Source organism: Rhinolophus sinicus, chromosome 18, assembly GCF_057876585.1.
Source record: "Rhinolophus sinicus isolate RSI-liver-muscle chromosome 18, RSI-T2T, whole genome shotgun sequence".
In the NCBI taxonomy this organism is placed as follows: domain Eukaryota; kingdom Metazoa; phylum Chordata; class Mammalia; order Chiroptera; family Rhinolophidae; genus Rhinolophus; species Rhinolophus sinicus.
In genome coordinates, this window is record NC_142518.1 from 42,571,982 (window position 1) to 42,595,315 (window position 23,334).

Genomic DNA, 23,334 nt, shown 5'->3' on the forward strand with positions numbered 1-23,334 from the left:
TCACACTCTCTGACTTCAATTTATACTACAAAGTAACAATAATCAAAACAGCATGGTATTGCAGAAAAACAGACACAGACCAATGGAACAGAACGAAGATCCCAGAAATAAACATATATATATATATATATATATATATATATATATATATATATACACACACACACATATATACATATAATTTTATATGTATATATACATATAATTTTCATACATAAAACATATACATATAATTTTCAGCAAAGAAGCCAAAAACATACAATGGAGGAAAGAAATCCTCTTCAATAAATAGTGCTGGGAAAATTGGAAAGCCATGTGCAAAAGAATGAAACTAGATGGCTATCTGTCACCAAAATTAACTCAAAATGGGTCAAAGACCTAAACATAATACCTGAAACAATAAACTGCCTAGAAGAAAGCATAGGTACTAAACTTACGGGCCTTGGCTTCAAAAAGAGGATTTTATGAATTTGACCTCAAAGGCAAGGGAAGTAAAAGCTAAAATAAATGAATGCGACTATATCAAACTAAAAAGCTTCTGCACAGCAAAATAAACTATCAACAAAAAAAGAGGCAACCAACCAAATAGAAGATATTTGCAAAGAACACCTCCAATAAGGGGTTAACTTCCAACATATATAAAGAACTCATACAACTCAACAACAACAATTCAATTAAAAAATGGGCAGGAGACCTGAATAGACACTTCTCCCAAGAAGACAGACAAATGGCCAAAAATGCTCAACTTCACTAAGTATTAGGGAAATACAAATCAAAACCACAATGAAATACCACCTCACACCAGTTAAAATGGCTATTATAAACAAGACAAGTAATAAGAAGTGTTGGAGAGCTTGTGGAGTAGAAGGAACCCTCATACACTGTTAGTGGGAATCTATGTGTAAATTGGCACAGCCACTATGGAAAACAGTATGGAGGCTCCTCAAAAAATTAAGAATAGAATTACCATACAACCCAGCAATCCGTCTTCTGGGTGTCTACCCCCAAAATTTGAAAATATCCATACTGACATATATATCCCTATGTTCGTTGCAACATTATTCACAGTGGCCAAGACATGGAGACAACCAAAGTGTCTTTTGATAGATGATTGGATAAAGAAGATGTTGTACATACAATGGAATATTTCTCAGCCTTAAGAAAAAATGAAATACTGCTATTTGCAACAATATGGATGGATCTTGAGATTATCATGCTAAGTAAAATAAGTCAAAGAGAAAAAGTTGAGAACCATATGATTTTACTCATGTGAGATATAAAGCTGAAAGCAACAAATGAACAAGACAAACAAAAACTCATAGACACAGACGACAGTTTAGTGGTTACAAGAGGGTAAGGGAGAGGAGATGTGGTAGAAGAGGGTAAAGGAAGTCAAATATATGGTGATGGAAGGAGAACTGACTCTGGGCTGTGAATGCACAATGCAACATATAAATGATGTATTATAGAAATGTACACTATATAATTTTACTAACCAATGTCACCTCAGTAAATTTAATAAAAATAAATTTTAAAAAAGTACACAAAACTGATGAAGATGATAAATAGAATTAGAAAACTGTAACTATTTTGGAATAGTGTGTTAAACATTTAATTACAGTATAATGGAAAAGAGCATTAAAATACCTATAGCTACTATAATTTGTTATCAATATTTAGCATAAAATAGGTAATTTGTGACATCAAAAGTATAAAAGGAAGGAGAAAAAGGGTGGAAACTATAGGAAAATAAAGATAAGTTGGTATCAACAGAAAAATGGTCTATTTTATCTCTGAGATGTTTTATGTAACACTCATGTTAACTACAAAGCAAAAATCTATAGAAGTTAAACAAAACAAAAAGTGGGGGTAGAATGAACACAAGGAGGTGACATAAGAGGATACTGAAATCACCTCCTTCCATGAACATATCAAATCTACAGGTATATATGGGATCATTTCATCTGAAAAGGGCCTGAATATTACCCAAACAGCTCCTTTAAATAAAAAATAACAGATGCATTGAGGTGGATAGGAGAGTGTAAGACGTGGCATTGGAGTACATCCCACATCCAGTGTGGTGAATCATAACTGGAAGGGAACTCACTAAACTGGAACTTCTCCCTGAACTGAGAGGGTTCATACCCACATCAGGCACCCCAACATTTAAGACCTGCCCTTGAGATGTGAACTCTAAAAGCATTTGATTTAAAAACCAAAGGGGCTTATTCCATCAGACCCAAAGTTCTGTAGGGAACTAGGAAATATCTCTTAAAGGGCTCATGCATAGAGTCACTAACCCCAGGGCCCAGTATAGAAGCAGCATTTGAGAAGCACCCAGACTTCTCGTGAAATAAATTTGCTAATCTTAAAGTATTGGTCTGGGGGCAGGGGCCTATTGGGATACTCTCTGGGGATGGGGACAGGGATGCTCTCCCTTTACCTTGCTAAAGCCAACCACCACCTTTGTTTTTGTTGTTGTTTTTTACCCTAGACATATTTTTTCCTCAGTGGGTGCCATCTCTGCTCTCTCTCTGCCATGCTTCACAGTGCAAGTATCGCCCAGAGGGAATCTTTTAAACACATCTGGTGCCCCAGGTTTTATGTCTGGTGCTCTGGCTTTGTGCAAATAGCCCAGGGGACAGCCCTTGACTCTGGAAGACAGGTGGGCTTGCATTCTTGGGTCCAATGGAACTGTAACAATCAGAGATGGTTTTTGGAAAACTATACTCAGGGCCCTACACATCTAGCAGACTGAAAAGCACCCTATAATCTTTTTGTGAAAGAAGCCTATTTGTCCTGGAGCTTCAGTCTAAGGGGCAGGCTATAGGTGTGGTACCCACATAGAGGCCTACAAAGGCAATCTCAGGGAAAGTCGGCCAGGGGATGCCATATTTTCCCTCTCCCTCTGTCAATCTACAATTATCTGGTACCTCCCAGAAGGGTGCTTATACACTTGACCAGAGCCCTGCTTTTTTCAACTGTCACCCAATAAAACTGCTCCAGATAGCTTGGACTGGAGGCCAGCAGGGCTTATGCTTACAGACCCACAGGAATATATATATATATATATATATATATATATATATATATATATATATATATAGCATACTTTGAAGTACGACTGAGGGTATGGCTTCTAATCAGCCTGAATCTAGGTATTGACTAAGATTCCCCCTTTTGGGACACTGACATGTACACCATCAACAACTAGGAGCTATTAAATATAAAATAGGACGCTTAAACAATTACAAGGGTTTGGAAGACAATCAATAACTAGGCCAAGATTAGATGATAAGATTCATCTCCTACAGAAGGCCTCTCATTCAAGAATGAGAGAGGTGACTGTTTCATCTAATACAGAGAAACAAGCACAGAGAATCAAGCAAAATGAGAAAACATAGGAATATATTTTAGACTAATAAACAAGATAAAACCTCAGAAAAGAACTTTAATGAAATAGGAATAAATAATATACCTAATAAAGAATTCAAAGAAATAGGTATAAAGATGATTACCAAACATGGGAGAATGGATGAATACAGTGAGAACTTCCACAGAAATAGAACCTATACGACAATTTCAAATAGAAGTCACATTGCTGAAGAATAAAATAGCTAAACGGAAAAAATACACTGAAGGGGTTTAAAAGAAAACTAGATGGTGCAGAAGGATGAAAAAGAGGATCTGAATACAAGGCAGTGGAACTCACCCAAACAGAGCAGCAAAATATAATAATAATTAATAATAATAATAATAATAATAAAAGATAGCTTAAGGGAATTAGAGAACAACATCAAGTGGAATAAGCAGAATAACATTCCTATTATACAGATCCCAGAAGGAGAAGAAAGAGAAAGAAGCAGAAAAATTGTTTGAAGAAATAGTTGCTGAAAACTTCCCTAACATGGGAAATAAACAGACATCCAGATCCAGGAAGCCCAGAGAGTGCCATATAGGATGAACTGAAAGAGTCCCACACCAAGACACATAATTAACATGTCCAAAGTTAGAGGCAAGAAGAGAATATTAAAAACAGCAAAAAACAAAACAAACAAGAAACCCAAAAAACCTTGTTGCATTCAAGAGAACCCCCACAATACTATTGGCAGATTTTTTAGCAGAAACTTTGCAGGCCAGAAGAGAGTGACAAAATATATTGAAAGTGCTGAAAGAAAAAAACTACTTTCCAACCAAGAACACTCTACTTGACAAAGTTATCATTCAGAATTGAAGGAGAGATACATAGTTTTCTAGACAAGCAAAAGCTAACAGTTTATCACTACTAAACCAGTCTTACAAAAAATGTTAAAGGAACTTCTTTAAGTTGAAACAAAAGTGTGCTAATCAGTAATAAGCATATATATGAAGCTAAGTCTCACTGGTAAAGGTAAATATACAGTAAAGGTAGTAGCTTGTTCATACCATAAAGCTGGTATGAAAGTTAAAAGTCAAAAATGGTAATAACTTACTACAATTAGTTAAGAGATAAACAAGGTAAAAAGATGTAAAATGTGACATCAGAAACATAAAACATGAGTGGAGAGTAAAAATGTAGAGATTTAGAATCTTCAAATTTAAATTGTCATCAACTTAAAATAGACTGCTGTACATACAAGTTGTTGTATGTAAGCCTCTCATGGTAACCATAGAACAAAAACCTATAGTAGAGACACAAAAGATAATGACAAAGGAATCTAAGCATACCACCAAAGGAAATCATCAAATTACAAAGGAAGAGAACAAAAGAAAGAAAAGGAGATATTATAAAAGAGCCAAAAAACAATTTTCAAAATTGTTATAAGTTCATACCTATCAATAATTACTCTAAATATAAATGGACTAGGACGACATCACCACGGTGAAAACATAGGTCATTACTGACTTTTCTCCCCTCACAAGAAGAACAACTAACACCTATTCATGAACAACACACCACTGAGAGAATCCTCGAACATGGGTGTGAGGCTGAAGCACCCCCTTGCACCACAGGGAATAAGACAAACTGCATTGGAAGGATAAGAGAAGCAGCTGCACATTGATCACTTTGCCCATCCCCAGGCCAATACAGCATCATGTGTGGAGGACTTCCCTGAGCCTTTGGTTCCTCCAGTGGAAAAAGAGGCCAGGAGGAAAACCAGCTCCCAGCATTATTGGTCACTTTATTGGAGCCCTTTCTCTAGTCTTTCTCAATGGTGATTACCGAGGAATCTGCTGAGCTCATGCACTGGGAACATGACTGTGACAGAAAGAGGGGAGGGGCTTGCAACCGCCAGTACATGGATCTTGACAGACCAGATTCATACCAACAGTGCCCAAATAGTAATCCCAAACAGCAGTTTTGCTCACCTTTAGAACCAAGTCAATTGCACATTCTAACCAGGAAGTTCATTGGGGTGCAGATTTGCCTCATTTAGATCCTCAGATGAGGAGTTTTGCTGGTTCTAGAACTTGGTTTGCCCATGCCAAGGCAAAAAGCTAAGTGATAGCCCCATTTACTGGGGAGAGTGTCCTGTCCCCATCTGCCTAGAACTTGAGCTGAAAGATAGCTGGGCAGAGCTGATCACTCCCAGAGGAAATCCAGTACCAGGCTTCCCCTGCTATGCCCAGGCAGGGAGACTCATTCACAGCCAAGACTGAGGGTAGATGCCAGCCCTTCCTGACCAGAAAGCCTGCTTGGAAAATAAAAGGGAGTTGCCTGGAGTTGCCCCTCCCCATCCTATGCAAGCAAGTAAGCTTAAACATAATCCTACCCACTTTGACTCCTGGGCCACAGTATACTAGAAGGGTTGGCAAGAACACATGGAAGTTGTGTAACCAGCAATGCTTGAGCTGAGAAGTGGGCAAGCAGAGCTGAAAATCCCAGATCAAAGCTAGTACCAGGTGTGGAGTGTTCTGCTACCTCCAGGCAGGGGGATTAATTTATAGCTGAAACTGGAATGGCCCCTCTTCATCCCACCCAGGAAAGAAAACAAATATACCCTACCCACTGTGAAAAGTATATCCTTGTATCCTAGTCCCATCTGACCAGAAATACTGGCGAGAACACCTGAAAGGTGCATAACCATTAATGCTTCAGCTGAGAAGTGGGTATGCAGAGCTACTAACTGCCCCCAGAGCAAAGCCAATACTGGGCATGGAAAGTTCCGCTGCTACCCTCAGGCAGGGGGATTAATCCATGGTCACGGGTGTAATGAACCTTTTCTGGCAATGGAAATGATATACTGTAGAGAGTGTATCTCCACACTACCTGACCAGAAGAGCTAGAAAAAAAAAAAAAAGGAAAACCTGGAAGCTGCATAAACCAGACATCAATGCCTGAACCAAGAGATGGGCAGTTAAAGCTGGTAGTTCTCAGAGCAAAGCCAGTGGCCCTGTTTTGTCAGGAAACATGGAGTATGGCTCAGCTTGAGCTAAGACAACAAAGAGCTTTACCAGCTTTATAGCTACTTCTCCTGTAGCCAGGAAAGGAAATTAATTCATAGCCCCACTCTTTATTGAACACAGCCTTCAGCTTGCCCAACCAGGGAACCTAACCAGAGCACACATGAAGCTTCATAGCTTATCAAACAACCATGCTTGTAATAGTACTTGAACAGAGAGAGTACTTGAACAGAGACAGCCCATGGCTTTCACCATTGGAAGAGTAAAACCACTGGCCCCACCTGAACACAGAATTCAGTGCCTGAACACAGAGTTCAGTGCATACTCTTGACCAATTCAGGTTCCCATACAATGAACTGTACAGGCCCTGGGTCTTGTTCTGCTGCCCTGCTATGACAGGGAATCTAATTCATAGCCCCATCTACTACTGAAAATAGTATCCAGTCCTGACAATGAAGTAGCCTGACCAGAGTCGCCAGGCAACCATGGAGCTAATTCTACAACCTCACTTGAACTAAATCAGTAGTCCTATCCAACTGTTCTCAACTAGTGGCACAGCTTGCTATACCAACTTCAGAACTTGAAATGTTACCTAACCCCCCAAAAGAACATAATAGCAGGCCTCACATGTCCAAGGACATTACCAGCAGACATACTCAGAAACACAAAATGAGCTGAGTAGTAAAGATCGTCCTTTGCCAAAGCAAACTTATAAGTCTGGAAAAGAAAACTGATTACTCAAATTTGCAGCCACCAACAGAAAAAGTTGAGAACCATATGACTTCACTGATGTGTGGGATATAAAACTGAAAGCAACAAAGGAGCAAGACAAACAAACAAAGAAACAAAAATGCATAGACAGAGACAACAGTTTAGTGGTTACCAGAGGGTAAGGGGGGAGGGGAACCGATGTTCACTGTTGGGGGATGGTAGAAGAGGGTAAAGGGGGTCAAATATATAGTGATGGAAGGAGAACTGACTGGGTGATGAGCACACAATGTGATATACATAGATGATGTAGTATAGAAATGTACACTTGAAACCTATGTAATTTTACTAACTATTGTCACCCCAATAAATTTTAATTAAAATAAAATAAAAAATGAGCACATGATTTAAATAAACATTTTCCTAAAGAAAGCATACAGTTGATCAATAGGCACATGAAAAGATGTTTAACATCACTAATCATTAGGGAAATGCAAATCAAAACCACAACGAGATGTCACATCACAACTGTTAGAATGGCTATTATCAAAAAGACAAATAAAAAGTGTCGGAGATGATGTGGAGAAAAGGAAACCGATGTTCACTGTTGGTGGTAATGTAAATTGGTGCAACCACTATAGAAAACAGTATGTAAGTTCCTTCAAAAATTAAAAGTAGATCATATCTTCTAGCTATTCCACCTCTGGGTATTTATTCGAAGAAAATGAAAACACTAATTTAAAAAGATATATGCACCCCCATGTTCATTGCAACATTTTCATTAACCAAAATATGTAAACAGTGTGTCTATCGAAGATGAATGGATAAGGAAGATGACATATATATATATATATATATATATATATATATATATATATTACATACCATTATTATTCAGCCATGAAAAAGAATGAAATTTTGTCATTTGTGACAACATAGGTGAATCTTGAGGGTCTTACGCTAAGTGAGATAAGTCAGAGAGACACAAATACTGTGTGATCTCACTTATACGTGGAATTCAAAGCAACAAAAACAACAGAGCTTATAGATATAGAGAACAGATTGGTGGTTACCAGAGATGGGGATTGGAAGGTGGAAAAAAATGGGTGAAGGGGGTCAAAAGGTACAAACTTCCAGTTATAAAATAACTGAGTCATGGGAATTTAATGTACAGCATGGTCACTATAGTTAATAATACGGTATTGAATATTTGAAAGTTGCTGAGAGTAGATCTTAAAATTCCACATCACAAGAAAAAAATTTGTAAGTATATATGGTGACACATGTTAACCAGACTTATTGTGGTGATCATTTTACAATATATACAACTCTCAAATCATTATGTTGTACACCTGGAAATATTATAATGTTATATGTCAATTATACATCAATAAAAATGTAAATTAAAAAAATGTGGTAAGCATTAGAAGAACTACATCCTCCAAAAAAAAATTTTTTTAATGTCTGTAATAAAAAAAGAAAGAAAGGAAGGAAGGAAGGAAGGAAGGAAGGAAGGAAGGAAGGAAGGAAGGAAGGAAGGAAGGAAAAAGTTGCCTGCAAGCTTTATCAAGCCAGAGGGAGAGCACAAAAATGGTGCCAAATAGCACCTCCGTCTCTGGAGAGATCCGCAGCCTTCTGTCCCACCCGGATGGCCAGGATCCTCATTATTTTTCATAGCCAGATGTTGTGGGGGCTCCTCTTCCCACTGGTACTCGGGGCTGGGGAGCCAGATGTGGTCTGGGGTCCCTTGCTCCAATCCTCCGTGGCCGAGATATCCCTCCCCATTCTCAACCACCACACACAAGTGTGAGGCCTCTCTTTCTGCATCTCCACCACTCCTACCAGTCTTAAGGTGGCTTTTATATCCTTGGTTATAAAACTTCTTTTCCACGAGACTTCAGATGGTTCTCCAGGTTGATTGTTCTACAATTTAGTTGTAATTTTAATGTGGTCATGGAAGAAAGCAAACAGAACATTTATGTGTTATGCTCTCTTGGATCCTTTATCCATTTGAATTGTGTACATTTTAAATTCTCTGATTTCTCTCTTAAAGTAATAAAGATGATATGTATTTAATTTTCATTATTAAATAGTATTGGTTGCTAAATATATCTGTTCTATTGCTGCCATAAAAAAATTACCACAAATTCAAGTTAAAACACAAACACGCATTTATTATCTCATAGTTCCTTAGATCAGAAGTCTGTGTACTGAATGAGTAAGCTGGAATCCTCTGCTTAAAGTCTCATAAGGCTGAAATTAGGTGGAATCATTTCTGGAGTCTCTGGAGATGAATGTGCTTCCAAGCTCATTTAGGTTGTTGGCTAAATTCAGTTCCTTGCAGTTGTAGGACTGAGGTCTTCATTTCCTTGCAGACTATCAGCTAGCTCTCAGATCCTAGAGGCTGACTGCATTCCTTCTCATGCTTTCCATGTTCCCCCACCAACAGCAACCCGATGGGCTAAGTGTCTTTCATGCTTTGAACCTCTCCAATTTCCCCTTTTGCCACGTGTCTCTTACTTCTTCAACCATGTCTGTCCTGCCTCCACACTAAGAAAATCCCCTATTTTTATGGACTCACATGAACACACTGAACTCCCTGGAATAATCCATAATAATCTCCCTATTTTAAGGCCTGTAACCTTAAATACATCTACAAAGTCCCATTTGCCATGTAAGGTAAAACATTTACCTGGGGATTAGGGCATGGACATCTTTGAAAGCCCTGTCACACTAAATAATGGGACTTATTCCATTTTTTTATTTGAATATACAAATAATGGATAGCTCTGGGTTTTGTAGTCTTCCTGATTTTGTTATCTTTGCTTTGTTTGGTACAGATTGACACTTGGAAAAGTGGAGGGGTGTACACTCAGAGGATGCTTACACCATAGAATGATCTGTTGGTCTCTACTTCAAGTACTACAAAATTCTGAATTAAATTTTAAATAATTCTCTCTCTCTCTCTCTCTCTCTCTCTCTCTCTCTCTCTCTCTCTCTCTCTCCATATATATGTTTGTGTGTGTGTGTGTGTGTGTGTGTGTGTGTATAGTCTGACAATTAAGCACACAAACTCATCCTAGAAAAGTGCTACATACCTCATTGCTGAATATCACTAAGGTCACCTTCAAAGTACTCTCCTTGAGAAGCTATGCACCAATGTCAGTGCCTAGTCCACCCATCAAAGCAATTTTGGAACTCTTTTCTGGAATGGCCATCAGAGCTGTCATCGTATTACCCTTGATGTACTGAATGTCATCAAAATGTCTTCCTTTCAATATTTCCTTTATCTTTGGATAAAGAAAGAAGTCATTAGGGGCCAGATCAGGTGAGTAGGGAGGGTATCCTAATACAGTTATGGGTTTACTGGCTAAAAACTCCCTCACAGACATTGCCATGTGAACTGGTTTCATGCTTTGAACCTCTCCAATGTTGTGATGCAAGAGCCATGAATTGTCAGGAAAAGTTCAGGTCGTCTAACTTTTTCATGCAGCCTTTTTAGCTCTTCCACATAGTAAACTCGGTTAACTGTTTGCCCAGTTTGTATAAATTCATAATGAATAATCCCTCTGATATCACAAAAGGTTAGCAACATTGTTGCAACAAGTTCGGGAACTTAATTATCAGACCTCTTACACACACACACACACACACACACACACACACACACACACAGGGTATATACAAAAAATGTAAACACATTTTAAGAAAGGAAAAAAAACTGTGTTAAAATTATGCTGATGGTAACCACTTTGAGCACCTCTTGTAACTGCAGAAGTCAAATGTGACTTGTATTCATCTTTTGTTATTGGTATGTATTGAGTATTACAATTTTAATACAGTTTTTTCCTTTCTTAAACTGTGTATACATTTTTTGGTACTATATATACATATACATGCATATATATGACTTGGTTGCTAAATATATGTATATATATGTATATATATTATATATATGTATATATATATATGTATGTATGTATGTATATATATATATATATATATATATATATATATATATATATAATGCTTTATATTGATAATATGGCAGGACTATACTTATAACTGCTTGAATATTATTTACTCTCTATATAAATTTGACCAGGTAACCTAATCTCTTTGTGCTTCAATTTCCTCACTTATCTAATTAAGCACATAATGGTAAACTTAACCTAATAGGGTTGTTGCTAGTTAAAAGAATTAGTAATATATGTAAAGCACTTATAACAGTACCCAGAACATGGCGCATGCTAAATAAACATTTTGTTGTTAGATGTGGATCCAGTTTTATCAGACTTTGAAAATATTTTTATTTTTTCTGACATTAAAAGTAATACATACAAAAATTCAAACAACTAGCAAAATGGATAGTAAAGATTATCCATAATCTAGTGTGACTCACAGATATCTGTTATACATATATGTTCATTTAAAAAGTGATTTTACAACTTTAATGGTTCATTTTGGCATAGCTACATGAAAATATTCTAGTTTAAGCCAATCTAAGATTATATGGCATGATTTAAATAAGGTCTGTGACATGGAGTTCTTTCAGTTGTATTCCCCTCTAATTGTACAGAAGCCCTATTGGTATAATGGTAAGGTGTGGAGGGAGAGAGGAAACATTCTACAGTCCTATGTTTAGGTCTCAATCTTTTAGTGAGCTAGTACCCCCAAGATGTGACATTCCCAAGTGCTTTGCAGTTTTGTTATTTTTCCCTCTTAGGTGAGGCAGGAAGGTTGGAGGGGCCTGGAGTTGAGTATGTCTTTTCCAAGTTTGTTAGGTTACGGTCAATATTTTTTCCTGAGCACAGGCCTTTTTAAGAACAGAACCCTCTGGGCATATTACAAAATGGCTATACCCCCACCTCTGCGGGAAGCAAGAGGAATTATTCTCAGAACTTCACTGTAAGAATCTGGTAGGGATCCTTGAGGTAAAACACAAAATTGTAGGAGCCCCTGTAAGACTGGGATTTACTGGCGTTTTAACTCAAACTTGTTCACATTGAGCATTCAGCAATTCACTAATTACAGTTTAGGTTTTCCTGTCTAGGTATTGGTTCCTGTGGAGGTATCTGCTCTGATAAGTTGTGATTCCCTGTATCTGCCTGCCTGTCCCCCCAATTTTAGAGGCAATAGTTTCCCCTGTGTCCTCAATTTTCTGATGCATATAAGATTTGTTTATTTTCAGGTCAGCCCTTTTTTTGTGCATGTGAGAGTGGGAGTGATGACTTCTAAGTCCTTTACACACCGGACTGGAAACTAGCAGTCTCTGGTGTGATTTTTAGCAGAACAAAAGTCAAGTAGGCCTTTTGAGTTTTTCCATCAATGCTCAAAGTTCAGGAAACAAGGTCAGAAAAGGAGAATGATAGGGAAAGAAGGGTGATAACTAAGGAAACTAGGTTGAAGTGAAAAGATATGTCCCATTGATTCAGATAAACCCAGATTTAAAACACATATGCTTCATTTATTCACTTTGTGACTTTGAATATTTCACTTTCTCATCTATATACATAGTAATATTTACCTTGTGGGCATTTTTGAGAATTAAACAAGATAAAGCATATAAAACACCTGGTATATGAGATAGATAACCAATAAATAATAATTAGGATTTTTTTCCCATAGAAATGACCAGTAATAAGATGGAAGGACAGGCTAAATGGGTGGGTTAAGGGACTAAAATGAGTGAGAAGCAAAAATGCAAGTACATGTTTGTAGTTAGTGAGAGAAAAAAAGAATTTCCAAGTTAAGATCTCTAAGATTGGGACATTGAGATGAGTTTTTCAATGAAACAAATTAAATCTCCAGTTTACCCATGGGTAGTAGCATCTAAAACTTAATTTAAAAACCAGCAAGAAGAGGACTTTGTTTCATCAAAATGTCATATGTCTTAAAAATAATGTTAGTATCTATTACTAAAAATTTCCTAGAAATTTGACAGGGGTTTTCAAATAATTTTCTAGTCCTCTGGGAAAATAGCCATATGGCCTTTGGTTGACTTACTTAACCCACTGCCCAGTAAAATACTTTAAAGACAGATAAAACTCAAAGGATGTTTATGGAATTGAAAAGATCTTCTAGGCAATGGTAATTTTATCTATAAATGGACATAATATTTTTTGGCTGCTTGAGGCTAGAGGCTAAGCCAGTTATTTCCTGAGAACCTTCCCAGATCTTGAATCTGAGTTTCTAGCATTCTGTTTTAGTTTTCATTGGCTTTCTTCTCTATTTTTAGTTCCACTGGTTTTTGACTCCAGGAAGTGCCACTCCAACATATAATAATAGGGCCTGACCTTTATCCTTCCTTAGGTCTCTGAAGCCAACCTAAACCATTTAAAACATACGAGGAAGGAGAAGATAATAATAAAACTATATTTTAAAAAAGACTTACTCATGATACCAAAAACAGAAGCCGCTAAATGAAAAAATATAGGTAAATTGGAGTTCATAAAAATTAAGAACATTTGTGCATCAAAGGACACTATTAAGAAGGAGAAAAGATAACCTACTGAATGTGAGAAAAACATTTGCAAATTATATATCTGATAAGGGATTAATATCCAGAATATATAAAAACTCCTATAACTCAACAGCAAAAAAATAATAATGATAAAAACTAACAACCCAATTAAAAAATGAGCAAAGGACTTAAATAGACATTTCTCTAAAGAAAATGTTCAAATGTCCAATAACCACATGAAATGATGGTGTACATCATTAATCATTAGGGAAAAGCAAATCAAAACTATAATGAAATACCACTTCATGCCCACTAAGATGGTTATAATAATTTCAGGAAAATAACAAAACAGAAAATAACATGTGTGTGGGGAAATGTGGAAATTGGAACCTTTGTACATTGCTGGTGGGAACGTAAAATATTGTAGCCACCGTGGAAAACAACTTGGCCAGTTTCTCAGAAGGTGAAACAAAGAACTACCATATGAGTATGACCCAGGAATTCTACTACTAGATATATGTCTAAAACAATTGAAAGCAGGGACTCAAACAGATGTCTGTACATCAATGTTGATAGCAGCATCATTTACAATAGCCAATAGATAGAAACAACCCAAGTGTCCATCAACAGATTAATGGATAAACAAAATGTGGCATATACCTTCAATAGAATATTATTCAGCCATAAAAACTGATCTTTCTATGGACCTCCTGGAGGATGCCTATCACCTTCTTCTACTCCATGTGGATAAAAAGAACAGCAGTAACAGTTTGCAAAGCATATTCACATTTACAGTAGGGGTCTCTAGTTCAGGATAAGTACACACAGGGCTTTCCTTAGGTGAGTACAAATAGCACAGTATATAAGCAAGTCCAGGCTCTTGTGCTGAGAGCTAGTTTGGAAACCAGGGCTTAGCATTTCTCAACTAACCAAATCTTGTGGCTTTATCTAACTGCATTACTCAATAAATACATCTCTACTATCTATAGTGATGTGCATGTACATATGCCTACATATTGAATACTTTTCCTGAAATGACATCCAACTCCAGAATCCAAGGCAGGTTGGAAGCCAGATAGAATGGAATGATGTGTAAGAAGGAAGTTACCACAAAGTTTCGACTGGTTATGGTGAAGGGAGTGGCGTTGTCCAGGATTAGATAGATCCAAAATTAATGTTTATTTCTAAAAGAGATAGTTGGCACAGGAGCAGAAAAGGGAGGAAGAGTTGGCTTTTTGGTTTGTATTTTCTGGGTGATATTTTTAAAAGTATCACTCACGGCAGAAAACATATTCAGTGTAAGAGGTCCAGATCTTGTCATCTGTCTGGTCATGGGTGACAGTGCAGGTGCCAGTGGAGTTGCATGCTACCATGTAAAAGCCAGCATCAGCTAGTTTGTCAAAGGCTTGTTCCAGAAAAGTGAATTTGAGATAATATCGAGAAGTGTACCGCTCAGGAGGACGGTCAGGGTCTCTGCTCTCATTTAGAGTATCTCCAAATACTTCTTTGGCCAATGAGATCTTACCACACACCATGATTCGGGCCACACGGCGGAATTTGGCATCTGTGTGGCTATCCCTACTCAGAGTATAGGAGCCTCGATAGCCAATGGTGATGAAACCTGCCTTCTTGAGGTCAGAACCACTACCTGCTGTTAGAGTTGGGGGATTATCAGGGCCACTAACTTGGATGTTATTACTTGAAGAGAAATTACATACGGTGTCAGTGTTGGTGGACAGCTTTTCTAGATCACTTTGGCATAGGTCATTGCCAACTGAGTTGAGCTTGTTGATTTTAAGAGCCAACATCTTCACTAGTTCTGGTAACTTGAAGTATTCTGCTTCTCTCTGGAGCCGACCACACTCTGGAAAGTGGTCAGGAAGCACTAGTTTTCGGTCTCTCATGTAGTCTAGTACATAGCGAAAGAGGAAACCATCTCGGTCTACAAAGAATCTCCCTTTGTTGTCCTGAATTAAAGAGCAAGGATTGTTTTTACTGAACATTTCCCAGAGAAGGGAGCCGGGAACACTGACCAAAGTAGGATAGCGAGTGATGTACACCTGACCACCTACATTGAGTTCAATAATCTCAGGAAAATGACGGAAATTCTCACTTGGCTTAGCACAACTTGATTTCTCTGGCATGGCCATATTGATCTGCAGAAGCAAAAAACATTGTTTCTAAGTAAAGGTTTACAGTATGGGGATTCTGTTTATAAACATTAATTTTCTGTGTTCTTTCATACTACATACCAAGAAAATCAAGCAAACCGTAACCTTTTGCAAATTAACTATTTTTAATGAGACTGGCAGCATAGAAAAATTGTACATGATTTGGCTTTGCAATGATTTTTTAATGTCCTTCTGAATGTTGGGTATATCTCACAATCCTCAATTCATAGCATGTTGTCACAGTCCATGCAGCGCCCCCTTTTTCGTGTTTGTTTTGGTTATTCTATTTTACTCTCATAGTCCATTCCCATTCCTGTCCCTGTTCGCATCGTAGCCAACCATTCTGGTAAGTTTACTGTGTATCTTTCTGTGTATACATATTCTTGAAAAAATGGGTTTTGTTGTTTTAAATAGATGTATATGTTACTGTATTATATATTTCACTCTTCATTTATATATTTTTTCACTCTCAGCACTATGTTACTCAAATCGCTTCATGTTGCTATGTGTATCCCCTGCTTCCAATCGTGGCATAATATATGGTGTGCATCCACCATGTTTTACTATCCATTCTCCCAGATTTACTAACACCAGATTGCCTGTAACTCCCAGCTACAATGTATACTCCTGTACATGTTTCCTATGGACCTGTGAGAGAACATCTTTATGCTATACATCTAGCAGTGGTATTTCTGAGTCACATTGTATGTATATATCTAATTTGACTAAGTAGTTACATATTGCTCTCTAAAAGGTCCCTTGTCTGCATTTGTGCTTAATCCTCACATCTGCATCACGACTTGACTTATCCAATTTCTAAATTTTTGCCACTCTGCTGGCTGTAAAGTGATACCTCATTGAGTATTAGAAAATTAGCTATAAAACAAAGACCATAACTTAGTACCTCCTCACTGTCCATTAATTCGTTAACTTTTACAACTCCTGCCCCTACCACTTTACTAGAACCACTGTTTCCAACAGAAAATATGTTGTGCTCATCACCTTTCTTTATCCCCCATTCTTCTTTATCTCTGCAGCATTCAACATTATTTTCCATATCCTCCTTTATAAAACTCTTCCCTCCCTCAGACATGGTAAACCTAGACTTTCCCATCTCTTTCTACCTCATGGTCCATTCCAATTTTATCTCTGTCACTGGCTTCTCTTGCTTCTCAAACCATCCTAAACCGTGACCGTGGAAGCCTCAGAACTGTGTTTTTTGTTCTCTAATCTCTCCCTCAGAGCTTTTCAAACACTTACCTTTACATATATGATTCCCAAATCCCAACCTCTCTCCTAAACTTAAGTTTCGTACTGGCAACTACTTGCTAAATGCCACAACAGCACCTTGAATTCAGCATGTTCAAAACCACACTCATATGTGAAAGTATTTTGTAAAATCTAAGCTATTATAATTATTTTTCTCTTTATTTTTCCAGCCTAAAAAGGTCACATTTTACGACTTTTTTTTTTTGTCCATGGTTTCACAATTTTCTCAGTCATTCAACCTGGAGATTTAGAAACTTCAGAGTCATCTTATTGACCTATTCATCTTTCTCATGCATATTCCTCACTAACCTAGAAATTATTACTTTATGATATCTCCTGCATACACAACCACTGCCATGTCCTGTTCTTCACTCTGCACTAACTGATCTGAACATCCAAATTGACCTGTCCATCTCTAGTTGAGATCCATCCACATCTGCCTTCCACCCCCCACCCCCCAAAAAAATATCCTACATGCTATTACCAGATTGGTTGTTATCACATCAACTTCTCTGTTTAAAAACTGTCAGTGACTCCACTTTGCGTAAAGATCAAATTGAAAGCCCTTACCCTGGAACTCAAAGCTATCTATAAGCTAGTTCTTTTCTCTCTTTAATGATAAGAATACCTAGCACTACATAGGACTTACTATGTGTCAGGCATTGTTCTTAGGCAATGAAGTAGGTACAATTATTATCCTCATTTTGCCAATGAGGAAACTGGTAAATAACTTGCCCAACATAAAACTAATCCTCACATCTGAGGTGGTATTCAAACTCAAACAGGAGTACTCCAGTGTCCATGTTCTTAACTATTCTTTTGATTGTGTCTGCTAAGATTTCATTACATATACAAAAAATGGTGTACTTGTTATTGCCTGTCATTATATGTTCATTTTTGTTGCCTTTGCCCATACCTTTTCCCCTTCTGAAAAGCATTATCCCACTTCCTTGACTTTAAGGACCAATTCAAGTCCCAACTAAGATTAACCTTCTCCTCATATTTCTATATTAAACTTGAGAATTTCAGTTCATTTTTTACTCATTTGGTTTCCTACTCTTTTACATAATATAATAATAGTAGCAGTAGTAACATAAATAATAACAATAGCTAACATGAAACTCTTATTATATGCCAGTCTTTTTCTGATCCTTTTTAATGTGATGACTCAATTAATGTTTCTAACAATCCAATAAGGTAAATACTACTGCAATCTCTATTTCTCAGAGGAATAAACAGATGCACAGTTTATTATAATTCTTCATACACACTACTGTTTTTAGTCTCCACTTCCTAATCTACCCTGCACACTACAAGTAGAATTATCTTTCATAAATGCAAAACTAATTATGGACTTCCTTGCTTAAACACTGTCAAAGTTTCTCAAAATCTAGAGAATGAAGTTCAAACATATTACAGTATATGAAAAGTTCCACACCAGTCGTTGCCTTGTTCTTGGGCTTTGATTCCAACTATCTTTCCCTTTCATACCACCAAAATGACTCTAAACTTTAGCCACACTGAATCTAATCCCAGTTCACCAGACTCGTCCACTTTTTCATGTCCACATGCCTTAAACTATGATTCCTTCAGCCTGAAATGGCTTCTTTTACTCTACCTACCCCACATCCCTGTCCCTTCTTGAGAAATAATATAGTGGCTTTGGGAAGGTCTGATTTCGAATCCCACCTCTGCAATTACTAGCTGGGTAACTTTGGGCATATTACTTATTCTCTCTGAGCCTCAGTTTTCTTATCCAGAAAATGGATATAACAAAAGATTCATAAGATGAGGAAATTGCGTATATCTTATATAAAGTACTTAATACAATATCTGTCATATAGTAAGTGCTTAATGGATGGTTGGTTACATTGGCTCCTTTAGCTTATCTTGGGACAAGCGGTGAAAGATTGCTATCCACCAGTTAATTATGCACTAGTCTTACAGTGCTGAAATGGAACATTCCCTCTAACTGCCCACCCCATCCCTTTTCTATTATTGCTTCAGATTAGAAATATCTCTCAGAGAACTCATTACAGTACACCGTAATTATTTATATGTTTGTCTGTTCCAAATAACCTCTAAAATACATGGTAATCTTGATTTAAAAATCTCTGGATCCCCAGCACTGTGAGCCTGGCAAGTAGTAAGCCGATAGCAAGCAATTATTGAGTGATGAATAAATTACCAACAAACAAATGTGATATCAATCTCATTACTTGCATAATCCCACAGTACACAAGTAGAAATGAATTTCTAGAAATTCATTTTGAATACATGTGTGAGCATATGAACAAAAAATATACATACACTACATTTTGCAGATTTCTGTTGTATATTCCCCCCCACCAAAAAAAAAACAAACTCAAGGAAAGTCTAAGACAGTTGTTTTCCATTGTACAAAAAGATAATTTTATAATACAATTAAACAGGTGAAAAATAGTAGTGTAAAGTTGATACCTTCTTATTTCAGGTTTTTCTTTCTTGAGGCTTTAGAGTTACTTCTGCTCAAGTCAACTGATGATTTAAAATCCTGAGTCAGAGTCACATTCAATTTGAGGAGCCAAAGTGGGTAGTCTATTTTGCCTCTCACATTAGAACAGAATTTTTAGCTAAGTCCTGAGGGCAGAACTGTGATTTCTGTAGGAATGAGTCAGAAGGGTAAATGTTAGGACGAGAACTGTAAGGAATGCTCAACCGCCACCCCTCTGCGGCACAACCACAACCATTTTTTAAAACAGGAATAGAAATTTTACTTTGAAAGTTATTTGCAAGACTAGTCCTAATAAACAGGAATCTCAATTTACTTTAAAGAAAGAAAAATGGATGCAGTTCCCCCAATAATAAAAAATTTCCAATTCAAAAGATCCCCTGGTATATTATAACATGAAGTAAAGAAGGACATATTTCCCAAACAGGAAGATTTTTATCTGTTTTGCATGTATTTGTAATGTAAAAATCTTTTTTGCATGTAAAAATCTTTAGCTATGCCCCATTCTCCCCTTCCCCACCCCAGTGTTTCCTGTTCAGCTGGCTTTTGTCCAAGAGGAAGTGAAAAAAAATGTTCATTCAATCTAACCATTCTTCAGTTTTTGTAATGCTTATTTTGGATATAGTCCTATAATGTCTCTCTCTCTTTTTCTTTTCTGCACATAAACCTCAGGCTGATAAGGTTTTGTGGTTAGTTGCCCTCAGTAAATCAAAGAAATAAAGGTCTCTGCAAGGAGGATGTTAAAGGAGACAATGTGAAATACAAACAGTTTAAATCAGAGGATGAAATGTTCAACCCAGCTGTATGCTGCAAGCCTGAAGAGCTGAGCTTTATATTTCAGCGTATCAAGGTACTGAAGAAAGTGGCTAGTGCATCACTTGCTTTCTGTAGTCAAAGAATTCTACAACAAAGATCCAATGTTTTAAACAGAAAAAAGTAAGGTATATCAACACTCCTGATTTCTACCTGAAAATGTGAAGGAAGTATTTTCTAAGGAAATCAGACAGTTTATAAATGGACAATTTCCAATTTTATTAAACATGAAATATTTGTATTCTAATATCTCCTCTCTTCTCTCTCTCCCTTTTCCTATCTGTCTCACTCTCTCCTCTTTTGACCAGTCTGTCTTAAAAATACACTCACTTATAAGAATGAATACATCAATTTAAATTTTTAAATGTGGTTCCCACCTTTTATGTTGTCCCAGTTCAAAGAGATCCAAGACAGCAAAGTAGGTAACAGCTGAACAGGAAGTGTAAGCAAAAGGGAAAAAAAACAACATTAGGAATTAAGAAATAGCTTTTTTTCTACTGAAGGAGAAAATCCTCAGCAGCATTCCCACATCCTTCAAATAGCTTGGATCTATGGCTTTTTGTCTGTTTATAAAACAAAATGCTAGTACACAGATGCTTTAAAAATTCAAAATAAAATTTAAAAAATTACCAAATGATGAAAGGCAATCCGAATTTTCAGAATTCCCTTTCAGGAAGACTTGCCTGCTTTTGAATCTCTAGGTTGCTTGCCCATCAGCAGGTTCCACATGCAGTCTTCTCAATACACAGAAAGAACACACAGAGACATGCGCAACCCCAGCTCAAATGCAGAAGCTCCTGAATTCCAGAAGCAGTGGACTGCAAAGGAAAGGCAAAGGGATCAATAGAGTAGTTACCTTGAATCTCCAGCCACTCGAATATTGCCAAGTACAGCCTAAGCCTCTCTCTGCCTCGCTGCAGGCTAAGCTCTCAGCTTGTGAACTGCCTTCCTGCTCTCCTCTCTCTCCCTTGCTGTACTTTGGTGGTTGGTCTGGGTTTTCCCTTTTAATGCAAGGAAGCCTGTAGATCCTCCTCCCCTGCTATGACTTACTTGGCTTCCTCCCCAGCCAGCCTCCCAGATGGAAATGGCAAGCTCTCTACTCTGCAGCTTGAGGAGGAGCAAAGTCGAGAAAGGTGATGGTAATGTTAATAAAAGAGTATCATTTGGGGTAAGAGAAAATTTTTTTCTGATCTTTTGATCTCTCAAACACAACAAATAAACATTTAGTAGCTGCAAATTAATTAAACGTATTTTTAACTAAACAGTTGATTGAATTCTCAACATGGATGCATCAGATCTGTTTACTTGAATAATTTTATTGCGATAAATACTCATATGACCTCCACAGTTCAAATAAATCATTTACTAAGCACTGCTTATGTTTCAATATACTGTGCTAAATGCTGAGGATAAAGAAATAAATTAGTCACAGGAGCATTACAGTTTATTCCAGGAGAAAGATTTGTGAACAAATAAATTCAATATAAGTTAGTATTATGGAAGAGGTATGCATGCAGTGCTGTAAGAACACATAGAACATACCCCCTAGCCTGTATAGGGGTTCCCAAAGACTTCCTGAGATGTCTGAACTAACTTTTATCAGATGAACAAGAAGTAGCTGGAAAAAGATAAGTAAGAAATGTATTCCAGGCAGAAAGAACAGTGTTAGCAAAGTCAAATAGGTGTGAAAGAGTATGTCATTATTAGGTCATAATTTATATCTATCTATCTATCTATCTATCTATCTATCTATCTATCTATCTATCTATCTATCTATCTATCTATCTGGAGGACTTAAAATGCTTTAATTCCCATTACTCATTTTTGGCTCATATGGTGTTATTTCCTTTTTTATTTTTTAATAAATTTATCAAGCTGACATTGACTGGTTAAATTATGTAGGTTTCAAGTTTACATTTTTATAATACATCATCTATATATTGCATTGTGTGTTCACCACCCAGAGTCAGTTCTCCTTCCATCACAATATATTTGAAACCCTTTTGCCTCTTCCACCATCCTCTCCCCTTACCCTCTGGTAACCGCTAAACTGTTGTCTGTGTCTATGAGTTTTTGTTTGTTTGTTTGTTTGTCTTGTTCCTTTGTTGCTTTCAGTTTTATATCCCACATATGAGTGAAGTCATATGGTTCTCGACTTTTTCTATCTGACTTATTTCACTTAGCATGATAACCTCAAGATCCATCCATTTTGTTGCAAATGGCAGTATTTCGTCTTTTCTTAAGGCCGTATAGTATTCCATTATACACATGTTTCACATCTTCTTTATCCAATCATTTATCAAAGGACACTTTGGTTGTTTCCATGTCTTGGCCACTGTGACTAATGCTTCAATGAACATAGGGATACATATATCTTTACAAATAAATGTTTTCAGATTTTTTTTTGGTAGATACCAAGAAGAGAGATTGCTGGGTTGTATGGTAATTCTATTCTTTTTTTTTTTTTTTTAAATTTAGTGTGTTTTTTAATTAAAGTTTATTGGGGTGACAATTGTTAGTAAAGTTACATAGATTTCAGGTAAACAATTCTGTATTACATCATCTATAAATCCCATTGTGTGTTCACCACTCAAAGTCAGTTCTCCTTCCATCACCATATATTTGATCCTCTTTACCCTCATCTACCAACCTCCTCCCTCTTACTCTCTGATTATTCTTAATTTTTGGAGGCACCTCCATACAGTTTTCCATAGTGGCTGTACAAATTCAGATTCCCACCAATAGTGTATGAGGGTTTCTTTTTTTCCACAACCTCTCCAACACTTGTTATTACTTGTCTTATTGATAATAACCATTCTAACAGGTGTGAGGTGGTATCTTACTGTGGATTTGATTTGCATATCTCTAATAGCTAGTGAAGCTGAGCATTTTTTCCATCTCTGTTGGCCCTTTGTATGTCTTCTTGTGAGAAGTGTCTGTTCAGGTCCTCTGCCCATTTTTTAATTGAATATTTTTTTCTTTTGAGTTGCATGAGTTCTTTATATATTTTGGATATTAGCCCCTTATTGAAGGTG

At 37.0% G+C, this 23,334-nt stretch overlaps 1 protein-coding gene across 1 annotated transcript; it reads right to left on the reverse strand.

Annotated features, from left to right (window-relative positions):
* Nucleotides 1–11,166: 11,166 nt before the first annotated feature.
* On the reverse strand, nucleotides 11,167–21,785 carry LOC109438890 (BTB/POZ domain-containing protein KCTD12-like). The gene is made up of 4 exons (XM_019719058.3): nucleotides 21,156–21,785; nucleotides 20,677–20,728; nucleotides 19,456–19,635; nucleotides 11,167–15,711 (listed from the first exon to the last, which is right to left on the reverse strand). The coding sequence occupies exon 4, from the start codon at nucleotides 15,703–15,705 to the stop codon at nucleotides 14,827–14,829; it is 879 nt and encodes a 292-aa protein (XP_019574617.1). The 5' UTR covers nucleotides 15,706–15,711; nucleotides 19,456–19,635; nucleotides 20,677–20,728; nucleotides 21,156–21,785; the 3' UTR covers nucleotides 11,167–14,826.
* Between the last annotated feature and the right edge of the window lie 1,549 nt (nucleotides 21,786–23,334).